We start from the raw sequence: 17,792 nt of genomic DNA, 5'->3' as shown, positions 1-17,792 counted from the left end.
CGAGGTAGCTGCGACTCGGACGGGTATTCATATCCCTTCTCATATCCTCGATCCCGAGTCACCTGTCCTCCGTGGCCGCTCACTCTCGGCGAATCACCATATTTCGAATAGCTGGAACCAGTCAACATGGAGGCACGTTCAATACTTCTACCTTTACGCAGATATTTGAAACGCCAGAACGCCACTCGATTTTGTTCTCCAATTGATCCCTGGAGACGCCCGACACTGTCCGTAACAGTTAGCTCAGGTTGCACCGAGATTTGAACTCGGGTTACTAGTTTCAGAATCAGCGTAACAGTCAGCATACTAGTTTCGAGATTTCTTTTTTACGTAACAGTCAGCGGTCGATTTGGCATTTTTCTGGTCCCGGTATTAAAGCAGCATTGAACGTGTTCCGGTGTTTAAGCAAGAATTTTGTTCCATGGGCAGCTTGTGATTTTTTTACCAAGGTATTCTTTTCTTGAATTTTTTTTCCGATTCTAGATTTGTTGTGGGTTTTGTGATATCTCAACTGGGTAGCAGTCAGAATTTTTTGGGTGCATCGTTTTTTGTGCCTCGATTTTTGAGTCAGCAGATTTAAAATTTGTTTCCAACACCTGTCAGATTTTGTCCGGGTCAGTGGACATCTGCATTAAAATCCGTGCCAGACTCCCTTGTTGTTTTCTGTGTCTTGGGAAACGTGCAAATGGCCTCACTAACAAATCTGATGTTGGAAGCATTGTTTTACAAACCGGCCGTTTCGAAACCGAAACGGCCGAGTCGAACCGAGTTGAAGCCTTGAGGAGTGACCCGGTAGAAAAACCAGTCCGGGAGGCCGAGTCATGACTGACTCGGCCGAGTTATTGCATGACTCGGCCGAGTCAGTCATGACTCGGTCAACCCGGCCGTTTTGCACATCTACTCGGCCGAGTCATTAAATTCAACCAGTCACCCAAAGAAACAACGATTTTTCTATTTTTTTTTTAACTTTTTAACATTTGGCTGATTGTTGGGGACTCCAAGGTGTTTTCTAAATTGGTTAAGTGATATTTGGGGTCCATTCCCCTCTCCTAGTATTGATATGATGTTCAAATTTCATGGTAATGTTAAATTCTTAAAGTAAAAGTGACATTCTCCTTAATATTCATTTTCATCCTTTTACTTAAATTTTTAACATTACCATGAAATGACTCAGGATGTTTAAGAGTGGTTCCAGCCTCATTGGATTTCATATGGAGAAAGTAGAATTTTAGATTTCATTCAAAATCCAGCAGACTTATCATTTTTTCAGGGTTTTAGGATTGGAGGATTGCAATGTTTCCATTGAATTTTGTCATGTATTAGGGTATGGAACTCGTATTTAATCAAGAGCACCAATCCCTCTGTGTACCTTGATGTTAATGACATTGGTTGTTGAACTCCTCTGGGATTCGCTCTCAAACCTGGAGCTTCTGAAAATGTCGCTTCTGCTCCCGTTTTCGCTCTCGCTCCCCACTTCCGCTCCTGCTCCCAAGTAACACTGAGCTAGATGATGTTGGCAACTCTAGCAGTAGCCAGTACTGGTCATTGATGGGGCCCCTTGTCTGACTCTGATGATGATGATCCAGAGATTGGTCGAGATGATCTTGGCTCCTCTGGCAGTAGCTACTAGCCTCCTTGGTTATTTGTATTTTGTTTTGACTCTTGAGTCTTTGATCATGTATGACAGACTACAGTTGACTATGTATTTACTATTGCCATTGGGTACCACCGTACCATTTTGATATAATGGATTGGTTCATGAGCCTACTTTGATCATATGTTGTCTTCCATGTATATTATAATGTTGTGTGTTTGGAAACTTGAATGAAAATCTTTAAAATTATGTTGAAAATATTTAAAATTATGTTTTTTTATAAAAAAAAAAAATATTTAATGTATTTTTTACAACGACCGAGTCATTGAAATCGAGCCGGCCGAGTCATTACCGAGTCGGAGTCAATCCTCGGCCGAGTCCGAGTCCGAGTCCGAGTTGTAAAACATTGGTTGGAAGGCGGTCATCGCTTTAATGGCACCAATTATAACCAATGTTGCACGAAGCGGGAGCGAAGCGGAAGCGTTTTTTGGAAGCGGGGACGCCGAAGCGTCATTTTCCAAAAATCTAGGAAGCGAAGCGTCCGCGGAAGCGTCTGCTCTATATATATATATTTTTTATATTTTTTTGCATTTATACTCAAAACAAACATCCGAAATACCAAATTAATTGTAGAAGACATGAAAACATGCATATTTTTGCATAAATCAAGATAGATATAACATCCATTGTACATTAATGATCTAGAATCTAGATTCTTCTCCTCTTGTCTAGCCTTTGCCTCTACCTCGATTGTCTAGGGATATTAGTCAACATTGCCCAATTTTGATCAAACTACCTAATTCAAGACTTAAAATATGGTAGAAAAAGCTTAACATGTTTGATCGATGATTTTGACTTGATTGAAAGGTAATTTTTTGCTAAGGGCGTGCTGCGTGACAAAGGAGTTCAACAATTAACACCACCAACACCAGGGTACATATAGGGCTTGGTGCTCTTGATTAAATGCTAATCGCATACCTTCATACTTGATATAATCTAATGAAATGCCACAATCCCATTGATCCTGAATACCTGAAATCTGTTAAGTCTGCTGAATTTTGAATAGGATATGAAATTCTATTTTCTCCATATGAAGTCCAATGAGGCTGGAACCACTCTCAAACATTCTGAGTCATTTCATGGTAATGTTAAAAATTTAAGTAAAAGGATGAAAATGAAAAATAAAGGAGAATGTCACTTTTACTTTAAGAATTTAACATTACCATGAGGGAGCATCTGCTATATTTATATTTTTTTTTGCTTTCATTTGTCACCCTAACCCAAGGTGGACCCACCCCCAACAAGCAAACTCACCTAAAATTTAAAAAGAAATTGAAAAAAAAACGATTTTCTAAATGCTTTTCCGGAAGCTTTTCTGGAAGCGTACGGAAGCGTCTGGGAAGCGTCTGGGAAGCGCCGTACGAAGCGCGCTTCGGCGCTTCGGAAGCGCCAGCGCTTCCAAATTTCCAGGAAGCGTCTAAACAAGCCGAAGCGGCGCTTCCGAATTTCGGAAGCGCGCTTCTGGCCAAGCTTCCTAGGCGCTTCCGTACGGGACGCGCTTCGGGGCTTGGAACCGGGGGGGGGGGGGGGCGCTTCGTGCAACACTGATTATAACATCTGGAAACAGAGAATGTTGACCATTTTTGAATATAGGCGTCTTGACCTGCTTGTTTTGGGCAAAGAGCTCAGACCTGGTACAGCTGGTACTGATCAAGATAAGTTTGATGATCGAAATCGAGAGGCTGTTATGCTTCTCAAACTCTCTGTGACTGATGATCAGTTACCACAGATTCCTTCAGGCAAGACAGCTGCCGACATCTGGCAACATTTGAAGGAATTGCACGAGACATCCGACAAGAGCAGAGCTTTCTTTCTCAAGAATCAGCTGTTCTCCATCATGATGGACGAACATATGTCTTTACAGGAACATCTTAACAGGATTAAAGACATTCGAGATCAGCTCGAAGCCATTGGTCGGACTATGGAGGAAGAAGATATGGTAGTCATCACTCTGAAAAGTCTACCGAAATCTTATGAACACTTCATAGAAACACTCAACATTACCACCACAAATGTTGATCTGAAGTTTCCAGAGTTATGCACCAAACTCCTACAGCAGGATCGTTGGAAACAACAGTTTGGTAGTAGTGCTTCATCAGTGTCCTCGGAAAATGCTTTTGCTGCCAAATATCAGTCCTCTCAATCCTTTCAGCAGAAAGGTTCTTCTTAGCCTTTTGATCCAGCTAAGAAGAAAAGTGTGCAGTGTAATTACTGTCACAAGTTCGGCCACATGAAGAAAGATTGCCGACAGAGGATTGCTTCTGAACAGAAGAAACAGGGAGGGTCCCATCAGACAGCAAATGTTGCAGAACACTCCGAGCAGACAGAATCTGCCTTTTACGCCTTTATGGCTAAAAGGTCTTCAGATCATGTACCGTCTTCTGCCTGGTACATTGACTCTGGTGCATCACGCCATTTCTCTCACAGGCGTGACTGGTTTATTGACTTCTCACCTTTCAGTGATTTTGTGGTATTTGGCGGAGGTGAAAAGTACACAGTGGTTGGCAGAGGTACAGTTCAGATCCAGTCTGGTGGGCGCACACTCATCTTCCTGAATGTGTACTATGTTCCTGGTATGGAAATTAATCTGCTGTCTGTCAGTCAGATTATGAGGAACTCTCCTCAGCTTGATGTAGTGTTCAGTGCGCACAAGTGCTCTATTATCGACAGGGAGACTAGTCTTACGGTTGCTGTTGGCCTAGAGGATCATGGTCTATACAGGCTTCTTGACACTGGTGATTCTCCAGAAGTGGCTCTAGCAGCTCGTGTTTCTCCCATCAGCACTCTGTGGCATCAACGATATGGACATCTCAACATGCAGTATCTCTCTCAGCTTTCTCGGGAGGGACTTGTGTCAGGGTTACCTGATATTCAGACTCAGCAGTTGGGAGTATGTGGCGCCTGTCAAGCTGGCAAGCAACATCGGTCTTCATTCAAGGATGGAGAATCTTGGCGCGCATCTAAGGTACTCCAGTTAATTCATGCTGATATTTGTGGTCCTATGAATACATCTTCTATTACTGGTTGCAAATATTTTTTGCTTATTGTAGATGATTTCAGTAGAAAGATGTGGGTGTATTTTCTCAAATATAAATCTGATGCATTTAGTACCTTTCAGAAGTTTAAAACCTTAGTTGAAAAAGAGTCTGGTTGTAATATCATGACACTTAGGACAGATAACGGGGGGGAATTTTGTTCTTCTGCTTTTTCCAACTTCTGTAATACTCATGGCATCAAACACCAGTTAACTACACCCTACACTCCTCAGCAGAGCAGTGTTGTCGAACGCCGCAACCGTACGGTTGTTGAAATGGCTCGTTCCATGTTACAACACAGGAGTGTTCCGAACAAATTCTGTGCTGAAGCAGTATTCACTGTTGTCTATCTTCTTAATCGATCACCTACTCAGGTTGTTAAAGGGAAAACTCTCGAAGAGGTTTGGACTGGCTGTAAGCCTAAGATCAGTCACCTCAAAATATTTGGCTCAGTTGCATATGTTTGGATTCCAGCTGCTAAGCGCTCTAAGTTGGATTCCAAAAGCCAGAAACTCATGATGACAGGGTACAATGATCATCACAAGGCCTATAGGCTGATAGATATAGCCACTGGTCGTCTTAGCTTCAGTTGGGATGTAGTATTTGATGAAGACAGAGGATTCTTTCAGTCTTCTCCTTCTGAGCAGTGTTCTGAGGATCAGCCTCACAGTGTTCTTCTTCCGGTAGGTCCACCTGATGGGAGGGATGATGCAACATCAGTATTTGATAATACACTATTTGAGCTTCCTCCGGAAAATAACCCTCCTCTTGCTGCTCCTATTGTTCTTGAGCCTTCTCCACCTCCTCCTGATATTGGTTCCTCTACTCTTCGGCCTAAATGGTGGGCTAAAACCATTGGTGATCTTCGGGATAATGAGCTCCTTGAAGGTAGAACTTCTAGACATAAGAGCAAACAACAGTCTACAGTAAATTTTGCTCTTATGGCTAACCTACACAGTATTTTTGAGCCTCAAACCTATTCAGAGGCTAAGGGAACATCTGAGTGGGAACAGGCTATGGACGCTGAATTCCAGAGTCTTCAGAAGAATCAAACGTGGACCCTTTCTGATCTTCCTACAGGGAAAAAGCCCATCAGCGGCAAATGGGTGTATAAAGTGAAATACAAAGCTGACGGAACCCTAGACAAGTATAAAGCTCGTCTTGTTGCTCGAGGGTTCTCACAGAAGGAAGGCATAGACTATGAAGAGACCTTTGCCCCTATAGCCAAAATGAGTACCATACGGCTTGTCCTTGCCCTAGCAGCGCAGTTCAATTGGAAAGTTCATCAGATGGATGTAAAGAGTGCTTTCCTAAATGGTGACTTACAGGAAGAAGTCTACATGACACAACCTCCAGGATTCAAAATTGCTGGTCAAGAACAGAAAGTGTGTAGATTAGTTAAAGCACTCTATGGATTGAAACAAGCTCCTCGGGCTTGGTACATGAAAATTGATCAGTATCTGACAGATCATGGCTTTCAGCGGAGCCCATCTGATGCAAACCTGTATATCAAGCATACTGGTGATGATATTTTGTTTGTAGTTGTCTATGTGGATGACCTTATCATTACTGGCAGCTCTGCACATTTGATCCATGGGATCAAACAAGACTTATGCAACACCTTTGATATGACAGACTTGGGACTTCTTCATTACTGTCTGAGGGTTGAAGTCTGGCAGACTGAGAACAACATCTTTCTCTCAGTCCAAGTATGCAAAAAATCTTGTGGACAGGTTCAGAATGCAGGATTGCAAACAGGCCACGACTCCTATGGAACCAGGACTCAAACTTTCAACTCAGTCATCCTCCCCCCTTGTGGATGAAACTTTATTCAGGCAATTAGTAGGCAGTCTCATCTACCTTATTGCCACTAGTCCTGACATCAATTTTGCAGTGAGCTACATTTCCCGCTTCATGTCAGCTCCTAAGGCTGATCATTGGATAGCAGCAAAGCGTGTGCTACGATATGTGCGTGGCACTCCTGATTATGGACTCCTATACACTCGAAGTTCCGATCCTATACTCAGTGGTTACACAGATTCTGACTGGGCCGGTTCGGTTGATGACCGAAAATCTACAGCTGGGTATGTGTTTAGTCTAGGATCCGGTGTTGTCACCTGGACTAGTAAGAAGCAGCAGGCAGTGGCTCTCTCCTCAACAGAAGCAGAGTATCGCGGAGCAGTTAAGGCATCTTGTGAGGCAGTTTGGCTTCGACGTATGCTTGTGGATATGCATGTTTCCCATACAGGTCCTACTCCCTTGTTTTGTGATAATCAGGGTGTGCTCAAACTTGCCAAGAATCCAGTCTTTCATGAACGAACAAAGCATGTGGAAACCCATTGCCACTACATTCCCCAGCTTGTTGAAAACGGATCTGTTCAGTTGCGATATGTTCCCACAACGGAGCAGCCCGCAGACATCTTCACCAAGCCTCTTGGTCCTGATAAATTTGTAAAATTCAGAGGGTCTATTGGCGTTGTAAATAGATTGAGCATTAAGGGAGGGTATTAGAATAATACTATTTAGTGTTTAATGCTCATTCTTATTAGCTGTTGCTATTTTTATCATTTTAGCAGTTTCTTAGATGAAACTGGTTGTTTCTATTTTCTAATAGAAACTTGATGTTTCTATCACTGTAAATATCTCTGTATTACTTATTGAGCTACATTCTGCTCATGAAATCAATTCAATTCATTCATTGATTACTGAGTATTCTATGACCGTGAAGAATTCCCTTAGGATACTATCCCTGCCACTCCTTGCAAAATCTCACTTCCAATCTCTCTCCAGCAGCTGCTCTACTTCAGAAATTAGTCTTTTGAACTCTCTAAGTGTGTCTTCCAAATGACCCTCAAGCTTCCTTAAATAATCTCTTCGTTGACATTCAACAACTTAGATTAGAAGCTAATCAATGGCTGAGATCATTTCTGCTTGATCCTTGTCTTTTTCTAGAAGTTACACTCACAGTTAGATTATTACCCATTAATTATTTTATTTTCCCAAGTTTAGACTTAGGGTCCCATTAAAAATAATTAATTATTTTAATAAAACAGTTTCTAGGTGGAATTTCCCGAAACGCTTTCTAGGTTCTTTGGAATACATGTGCCTAAGCTTCCTTGCAAAATTTGAGACTTAGAGCACATTCGAGGCTACCAGAAATCAACAAGGGATAGTAGACCACAGGAAGCTTTCTAGATCCGCTGAGTGCAAGGTAAAGAAGACAGAGAGAGGTTCAGAGAGGCGACACAGAGCTTCAGAGGGAGTCCGAGATTTAGTTGGGAGGTCGAATTCCACAGCCAGAATATGGGGGGTGTGAGACCGAAGGGCCAGTAGGTCGATTTTTCAGACAACAGGAGGTCATCAGAGGGATTGACGCAGAGCCCAACTAGTGTGATGTAGATCTGCATAGGGTTGATGCAGAAGCTACTCAGAGGTAGCGTGGGGCCAGTCAGCAAGCCCTTGATCAGAGTCGGATCTCCCGGATCAGTGTGAGATTTTTCTCACTAACGTTTTGCCAGTATTTCTCTGTATCGGATAACTAGTTTGGGCATCCAATGATTTGTACCCAGATTTACTCTACCGGGGTTTCTGGGACCTTATTGTCGAAGACCTTCTTACGATAGCGGAAGATTCCTGAAGATTAGGTCAAATACATGCTCCTTTCAATACCACTTTGATTGCCAACATCCCAAAGGATGGGAACACAACTGGGTTTGAACACTACCGCCCCATTTCATTTTGCAATTGTATTGACAATATCATATCCAAGGTTATAGCTGCTCGACTCAAGCCCATCTCATCTAAAAAATTCGGCTTCTTAGACAACCGACACATCCATGATGCTATTGGTGCTGCTCAAGAAGCTTTACACACCATGAAATCGAAAGCCAGATCCGCTCACCGAATTTCCCAAGTTGGGTTTTTCTGGGGACATTGTCCAAAAAACACTGTGTTGATGTGTGTGTTTATTTCTCTCCAGTGGAGTATTTTGTTTCCGCAGTATTTTATTTTGTGTAGGTTGTAGTGTATGTATTTTAGTATTTGCCATAGAAAACTGTAAGTAGCTTGTTCAAGTATTTTAACAAGTAGGTGAAATATTATCAGTTTGCTACAGTAGGAATCGGGTAACCGATTTTTCACATGGTATCAGAGCATAGATTGCGAGCAAGAGAGTGGAGAGCAGAAAGGAAGAGGGACTTCGAATTTACTCTAGAGGCAACAATTGGAAACCCCAGAAGTTAACGTAGTCCTTGGGCCAAAGAGGTCAAAGTTTTGAGTGAGATCGATTTCTCTGAGTGAGTTGACAGAGAAATTCGATTCTCCAGATTGAAGCTTTCCAGAGGCAAAAGGGAGCAACATTGTTTTCTTGTAGAGAAGATCTTCAGTTGAGACATAGATATTTTGCAGCAGTTGCTTGCAGAATAGCCTCAGAGGGAGAGGAGCACATACTGAGGGAATTCCTTCCTCAGAGGACTTCTAGCCAAGAAGTTTGAATTTTCTTAGCAGAGCAGCAATAGCTGTGTGTGGGATTTCTTACTCTAGAAGGGAGTGCGAAAATCCAGTCAGCAGTTGCGCAGAGGAGAAGAGAAGGAATTTGACTTTTTGCAGAGATGGCTACAGATGGGCAAAATCCATGGAAGAGGAGCATATTAGATCCAGTTGCTGCAGATTTCTCAAATGTATCAGTATCCTTGCTATGGGACCCCAACAAAATCAGTAGCAGGACGATCACAGTGTCAGCAGACACAACTAGTCATTCAAATGATAGTTGCATAGATAGTTATAGTCAGTTTCCGGAAGACAGTTGCAGAACTAGTTGCAGAGACACAGACAATGTGAGCTACCCAGTTGCAGTATGCAGGTGCAGTTCTAGCGATGCGATTCGTAGCATAGAACTTTGCAGTCCAGTTTCCAGTACAGGAGGACTGTGTGAGTTGCTTGGACGGAGTAGACAGATTCCGCATAGGGAGATCGAGACTCACAGGGAGTCTAGTTTTAGAGGGAGCAACATATGGAAACTAGTACTTCTAGATCTGGGGAGATCAGACTCATTATTGAGTAGTTGTAGCAGCACTGCAGAAGCATCGATATAGCAGTAACAACAACAGTATGAGTAGATCAGCTTTCGCGATGATGATAGCTATACCTCCACGAGTGAGGCAGGGTGATTTGGTTTTGTAGCCCTAGAGAGCTACAGTATGGGCAAGATTCTTGAGGAGGTCCACTTCATGAATCAGTACCTTGCTACGGGAGCCCAAGACATGCAGTAGCAAGATGGACCAATGGCAGCTGGTGGAGTCAGGTGCCAAAGTGACAGATACAGTAGCTAGAAGCAGGTCAGAGACTGAGCAGCGCAGAGCAGAGTTGGCAGCAGTGTAGTTGGCATAGTGCAGAGTCAACAACAACGTAGAGGATTCAATGTTGATTTGGGGTAGCATTAGTTGTGCTCTAGCCATGAAAATTGGTGGAGAGGCTAAACAACATGAGATCTCCAAGACCTAGAAATGTTTTGGGGAAATTCCACCCGGTTAGAGAGATATTAAAATAATTAATATTTTTAATGGGTTCCTAAGTCTAAACTTAGGAAAATAAAAATATTAATGGGCATTAATATAAAATTGAGTGAGAATGTTCTAAAAGACATGGATCAAGCCAAATCTAATCTTAGCCATTGATTAGAGATTTAATCTCGGCCATTGAAGACTCAACAAACAAAGTATAAGTGGAGGCTTGAGGGTCAGTTGGAGATACACCAAGTTGATTAGTCAGTTCGATTTTCTAGAGTGGGGTTTGTTGAGAGAAATCGAACAAGTGATCTGAGTTGCAGCATGAGGAAGTGAGTGCATAGAAAAGAGGCAAAGATAGTGCTGAAGGACCACCGCAAAGGCAAAGAAGGCTATGTAGAGCTAGTAGTAGCCACGCAAAGGGCCAGAGTGATTGCGCAGAGGCTAGCATGGCCTGTGTAGGTGACGTAGAGGGCTAGAGAGCCAACTCAGTAGCAAAAGGCTGACGTAGAGGGTTCTAGGCTGACACAGAGGGTTCCAGGCTGACGCAGAGGCTAGGAGGTCTGACGTAGAGCCTCAGAGAAGCATTGGAGAGTTTTTCGTGGAGCAGACTTGCCAAATATATGCTTCGAAGAGAGTTATTACTGCCAGATTAATTTCTTTGTAGGGTGATCCAGTTTGGCACCTAGTTGTACTCAAGAAAGCCGCATAATAATAAAACCCTCAGAACTGCTACACCGGTTTTCCCAAGTTGCGTTTTTCCGGGGACGATTGTCCAAAAATAGCGGCATCCCTTGTGTGTTTGTTTATTCTTTCAGTTGATGATCTGTAGATGGTTGAGACTATACTTGTGTTTATTTTCAGTATTTATATGGTGAAATAACTTGTTAGTAATTAAACAAGTAGGTGAAATAAACCAGATAGCACAGGAAGAATTTCTAACGGGTTAGACTTAGAAATTCCAACATTCAGTGACATCATAGAGGCTAGCAATAGTCAGAACTCGGAAAACGGATGCATCATACTAAACACAGTTAGTTCAGTATTTTGGATGTTTTTCCGTTGCAGATGTTGCAGTTGCAGCAACAATAGATGGAGAGAGGGTTGTAGTGCAAATGCAGTAGTTATCAGTAGTTTAGTACGGTTAGCAGCAACATAGATGCGACTCCTATTAGAGTTGCAAAATAGTTGGTGGGCAGTAGAGCTAGACATCAACAACGCAGCAGGAGGTGTTGTAGAGTCAAAGTGATGTTCCAGTGGGTTGCAACACTAGAGCACATTCCTTGCTAAGAGGGAGTGTTGAGTTTTGTAGCACCGGATGTGCTCTAGCCTTTAAACTTTGCAGAGAGGCTAAGAAACATGCATTCTCCAAAACCCAGAAATCGTTTCTGGAAATTCCAACTAGAGATGATTTAATTAAAATAATTAACTTTTTAAAATGGTTCCCTAAGTCTAAACTTAGGAAATCTGGTTAATTAAAGGGTATTAATTAAATTAGGTGTGAATCTTCTAGAAGAAGATGAGGATCAACTCCAAGTTAATCTTAGCCATCGATTATGTTTTAATCTTGGCCGTTGGAGCTCCAATGAGAGATTATAAGGATTTCGATGTGGTTGGAGAAATACACTTAAGTAGTTCAATTTTGCTAGAGAATCGATTTCTTGAGTAGTAGCTGTGAGTTGCCGGAAGTGATTCAGTAAAGTCAAAGCAGTGAGAGGGGCTGGGATAGTAGATCGGAGGAAGTTTTCCAAAACTGGGGAGTGCAAGGAAGAGAAGATAGAGAGAGGTTCAGAGAGGCATAGCAGAGCTTCAGAGGGAGTCCGAGATTCAACTGGGAAGTCGAATTCCAGAGCCAGAAGCCGAGGTGTGAGACCGGAGGGCTAAGAGGTTGAATTTTCAGACAACCAGAGGTTAGTAGAGGGATTGACGTAGAGCCCATCCAGTGTGATGTAGATCTGCGTAGGGTTGATGCAAAAGTTGCGTAGAGGCAGCGTGGGGCCAATCAACAAGCCCTTGATCAGAGTCGGATCTCTTGGATCTTTGTGAGATTCTTCTCACTAACTTTTGCTAGTATTTCTTTGTATCGGATAGCTAGTTTGGGCATCCAACGATTTGTACTCATATTTACTACTGCATAATAATTAAAACCCTTAGCTACTGCACCGGTTTTTTCAAGTTGGGTTTTTCCGGGGACATTGTCCAAAAACAACTGTGTTGATGTGTGTGTTTATTTCTCTCCAGTGTAGTATTTAGTTTCCGCATTATTTTATTTTGTGTAGGCTGCAGTGTATGTATTTCAGTGTTTGCCATAGAAAACTGCAAGTAGCTTGTTCAAGTAATTTAACAAGTAGGTGAAATATTATCAGTTTGCTGCAGTAGGAATCAGGTAACTGATTTTTCACAATGAGTGGTATCATTGAAGAAGCAACAAACCAGCAGGTTTGGAGGAATGTCGGGGTGGAGGAGGATGTTGTGTGGGACATTGTGCGAAGATTGAAAGGAAAGCTAGTTCTAGGCGGCTCATCAAGCAGTTCCTTCCTCACTAAGAGGGAGCGATGACATTTGCAACATCGAACAAGAACTTCTGCATGTTTAGGTTTCAAAATGTGGGGAAGTCATTGAAAGTATTTACCTCAGTAATTCACTATAATTAAAGAAATTATTAAAGTGAAGTGCTTACTATGAAAGTGAATTTAATCTAGTAAAATGTAAAGGTTTTTACTTTGGTGAATTAGATGAATCTTGAGCAATGTTACATTTATCTTTATAGGCAATTTATTGCCAGGGATCCAAAATTGAAATTATTGGCAATATTGGGGAAAATATCGGGAAACTTGAAAAATACAAAAGTAATAATTTTTTTGTTTGTTTGTTTGTTTGTTTATAAAACATCAACATCAAACAAACATCAAAATTGATATATAAGGTGTATAAGATGTCAAGTGATAGATCAGATATCAATATTGAAATATGATATCTTTTCCTAAGTCATAAGATTTAATAAAATGATACAAAATCATATCCAAACAAAAATAAATGTATCTCATGAGATGAATCATGGCAATGAAAACATTGGATATCCCCATTTTTGCTTGATGGAAAATGGTCATATCATCCTCAACAATGTTACCAAAACTGGACCAAAATATTGGTCGACCAAAAGGTACATACAATATTCAAATTTTGAAAAGAACATATAATTCATGTGCATCCATATAAATCCAAATTATTAGAAACAAATATGAAAATTTTGTCATGTGTATAGCAAGGGTGTGTATAACCAAAATATCACCAAGTGCAATCCATCTTTGAATCAAAATAGATCAACAGAGACTAAGAGGCTCTAAATGGCCTTTGAAATCCAAAGAAAATTATGCCACAACAAATAGCTACATAACATTAAAATCATTGCCTATATTGGGATCCTACTCATCAAGACCACCCACTAAGCATTAAAATAAGATAGAAATAAGATAGAAAAAGCTTAACATCCTAATCAATGATTTTGCTTGAGTGAAGTGTACGTTTTTACTAGGGTCATGATGGAGGAGCTTAAAAGTGAATGCCACCAACATTGAGGTACATAGAGGGCTTAGTGATCTTGATTAAATGTTAGTTCCATACCCTCATACATCACATAAGCTACTAGAAATGTTGCAATCCCGCCAATCTTGAAATCATAAAAACTGTCAAGTCTGCTAGATTTTGAGTGGGATCTAAAATTCTACTTTCTCCATATGAAATCCAGTGAGGTTGGAACCACTCTCAAACATCCTGAGTCAATTAATGGTAATGCTAAAAATTTAATTAGAAGGGTAAAAAAGAAAGATAAAAGAAAATGTCATTTCTACTTTAAGAATTTAATTTTACCATTTACTAGGGTATGTTAATGTATCTTTTGAGATGAACCTTGGGAAATGAAAACAACAGATTTCCCCTCATTAGCTTGATGGAAATAGGTAGAGTATCCTCACAACTGAATCCAATAACTCACTTTCAAGAACTTAAGGTTAAAAGGAAAATAATGGTAATAAGTTGAAATTGACAGAGACAGGGCGATAATTTCAAAATTATGGCAATAAGTTATGGCAAGAATATTGGTGAGGGGCATTTTGGCAATAATATCTCGATAATTCTGATATTATCGCGATATGCTCAACACTGATCTTGACTGTTGATCTCAAGTGAGTTGAGATCTAATCTCAACTGTCAATCACTTTGGAGATTAGTGTTAATTGATTCAGTCATAACTCAAGATTATAAAAACAATGCTAGGTGAAGGAGAAAGACACAAGACACTTTGAGTGATTGACTCATAAAGGAAAGTGATTCTAGGAGATCTCAGCAACAGTGATAAAGGAGTTTCATCCAGATATTATCAACTCCAAAGGAGGAGAGTGCAAGCAGGTAGCAGCAATAGGAGAAAAACTAGCAGCAGTCTGCAGACCATACATAAAGGGCAGCGGGGCCGTACAGCAGGCTGTCAGCCAGGAAAGGTTGCAGGCAGGGTGCATGCCACTGGTGGCTAGGAAACAGCTGCAGACAACTTCACAGGCTGCTGGCAGCCAGGAAACGCCACAGGTAGTCACAGGGGTCACTGGCAGCCATACAAAGCTGCGGGCAGCATGTCAGGCAGGCCATACAGGCCATAAGGACATCAGATTGCTGGGGTTTCTTCAGTAGGTAGTTTGCCACATTTTGCTAGGGTTTGTATCCGGGCAATTTGTTTCCCAGATTGTGAAAGCCCTTGTAAGATTTGACATTATCGAATGAGAAGCTCATTTGAAGGGTGGAAATATTTTGCTGTGTGTTGTGGAAATTGGTTTATTTGCTACTGCTGAAACTGTTATTTTTGCCAGTTAAAAATCTCAATAGTGCTTTTTATTCAGTAATCTGTAATTAAATTAATTTTCAGCAAGGAAATTACTAGGAAGTAATTTGCCCAATTTATTAAGGTTAAGAAATTGAATGCTTAATCCATTGCATAAATTTTAATGATATCTTTTTCATTTTAATTTATGAACATGAAATTTATTACTCATTTCTTGAGATCTATGCACTCTTATCTCCATGTGACGGCTCAGAGTTGACTTTACTGAATGTATTTCAGGTTAGAACATGTGGGAGATCCATGGGTGTCACAATAGGTGATATGCTACAGGTGGTCCAATTGCAATATCAACATCACCATCAGTCTTGCTTCCTTTACCTTTCAAGCGAAGTTATAAAGGTCCTCATTCTCATGTCGCTGATGTTATTGGTTATTGTAATTTCTGAGTAATTGCAGTTCCTATTCTAATGTGATAGTAATAAAGTCTATTAATACACAGGTATTTGGTTCTGATCCCTCATGTGCAAATTATCTGGGAGCTTTAATTACTTCACTCTTTAGCCACACTATTAGCCTTCTAAAGACTATTCAGGTAAGATGTCCTTTATCTTTTGGGACATTGGAGACCATATTGAATTTTTTTTCCTTGAGAAATCCATTTAACTCTGGTGTTATTGAGAGGGTAATGCTCTGTGGAGGCACTTTTTATTCAGTTTCTAAGTTCTATATTTATACCAATAAATGTCAAACTGAATATATTCTTCATGGTAATACTGAATCAGGATTTTACATCGAGGCCAGACATTGCTGATGACTGCTTTCTATTGGCATCAAGATGCATCAGATATTGCCCCCATTTGTTTGTACCATCGACGATATTCTCTTCATTAGTCGATTGTGCAATGACTGGCATCACCATACAACACAGGTTATTTCATATAGCTATTTACCTTTTTCTAATATCACTGGATACCATATGGACTTTGTTCCAACTCTATATATCGGTGGATGTAATTATGGAATTTATATTTAATTTTCTTTCTTCAACCTACTTTGTGTTTGTTCTTGATGATATTTGGTTTGTTATTCACCAAACATGCGTTGTTATAACTTATCACAATATGAACAATATTGATGTCACAATTTCATTTTCCAGGGAAGCATGCACATCAATCATAACATTCTTAAATGACATTTTTGATGTGGCAACATCGATTGGTGGAAAACAATATCGTTTAGTTATTGACAATATTATATTTCCTCGGGCTGCAAGTCTTACTAGAATTCTTATTGGTTCTCTGGCTGGGGCTCTTCCTGAATCTAGGTTGGAACAGGCAAGTTATACAATTCATCTACTTTGAGATGATATCATGCTTCCTGATAGCTGTCTTTATGAATTGTTATGTTTGAGAACTTTTTCTGCTGATTGTATTTATATTTAGTGCCATAGCCTGACACTGTTGTGAAAATAAAAATCTCACAGGTCATATCTGTACTCATGTCATTGACACGAGTATATGGAATGCAAGTGGTAACTTGGGCACAAGAGGCTATTTCCCTGGTACCATCAGTAGCCATAACAGATGGTGAGAGATCAAACTTTTTGGGGGCTTTATCTTCTGCAGCTTCTGCTTCTGGTTCAAATTCTCTGGCCATCATAGGCTCGCTTGAAGAGTTATCAGATGTTTGTCGTCGCAATAAGACTGTTCAAGAGATGGTACAGGGAGCATTGCAGCCCCTTAGTTTGACACTGACAGTGGTCCCATGATTGTTTTCAATTTCTGATAGGACCTCTTCATTCTGTAATTTGTATGAATAGTCAGAACTTTGTAAGATCACGAGCATGGAAGAATTCACTGCACCAGGTCCTCATTAGCATCTTTCACACTGATTGTATTAATGTGCAGCGATTATCCAAGTGTAAAGTTTCTTCGTCAATATATTATTAGGTCTTTCTTATTGAATATCTGGGGGTTGCATGTCCAACAACACAGCATTTCACATGAAAACTCAAAATCAATTCTTGTAACTTGCTCACTTGAGAATGGTCATCATTATTTGAGAGCATTATCGACTGGAGCAGCAGGAACTGAAACTGTGTCAAGGTGTGTTTGTTGTGATCCCTTTATGAGCATTAAGAAAAGGAGCTCTCTAAATTGGCTCGAAAACCACATGGCGAGAACTAACAATGAGAGAATGTCTTTCAAAAGTGCACGATAATGATCCGAAATCCCCTTTTCATTTTTGTGTGGAAGGTATTGGGATTGATCCTTTGCATGGATCAACATTTTGCAACTGTTAAATCTAAAAATTTCCATGCAGGTGGGGATGATTAATTAGTTGGCTATGCTGTAATCCATTGAGTTGTCGAAATCAAGTTCACAATATATCGACTGTTCAATCAAGCTTACTCTTATTCAAGTTTGCAAATTCCTGTATTTATATGATGATGCAGAAAAGAAAAAGAGTTATTTGCCTTCCTTTCAGCCACTTTCATAGTCGACTCCCTATTACCGTCACAGCTACAGTGAAGCATATGGTTCTTTCCATGATTTCTTTAACCAAACTTTTGTCTAGCTAACTGCAGCAATGAAATGTTTTCTATCAGAAAGATAGTTATATTAGATGGAAAACTTAAATACGTCCCAAGAAAAATTGTGGATATTGAACCCTAATGAACAGGTTTACCAAGAGGTGTAAGGCAACCTAGCTTTATTACCTCTAAACTACTTGTCACTCATTAAAAGAAATGAAATAGTTTCTTTGTA

At 40.5% G+C, this 17,792-nt stretch overlaps 1 protein-coding gene across 2 annotated transcripts in view; it reads left to right on the top strand.

Moving 5' to 3' along the window:
• MOS14 (ARM repeat superfamily protein) overlaps positions 1-17,254 on the top strand; it is a 464,252-nt gene extending 446,998 nt beyond the window's left edge. For both annotated transcript variants that reach the window (XM_089423464.1, XM_089423460.1), the window contains exons 24-28: positions 15,304-15,423; positions 15,524-15,616; positions 15,807-15,952; positions 16,181-16,358; positions 16,508-17,254. In XM_089423464.1, coding sequence (XP_089279590.1) covers positions 15,304-15,423; positions 15,524-15,616; positions 15,807-15,952; positions 16,181-16,358; positions 16,508-16,792 — 822 coding nt within the window. In that variant the 3' untranslated portion in view covers positions 16,793-17,254. The remainder of the gene's footprint in view (positions 1-15,303; positions 15,424-15,523; positions 15,617-15,806; positions 15,953-16,180; positions 16,359-16,507) is intronic.
• The last annotated feature ends 538 nt before the right edge of the window (positions 17,255-17,792 follow it).

This window comes from Pinus tabuliformis, chromosome 6, assembly GCF_031772625.1.
Source record: "Pinus tabuliformis cultivar Carrire ecotype Pingquan chromosome 6, CPIR1, whole genome shotgun sequence".
NCBI lineage: Eukaryota > Viridiplantae > Streptophyta > Pinopsida > Pinales > Pinaceae > Pinus > Pinus tabuliformis.
The sequence above is the reverse complement of the archived record's forward strand: the minus strand, read 5'-3'. Positions and strand labels throughout refer to the sequence as shown.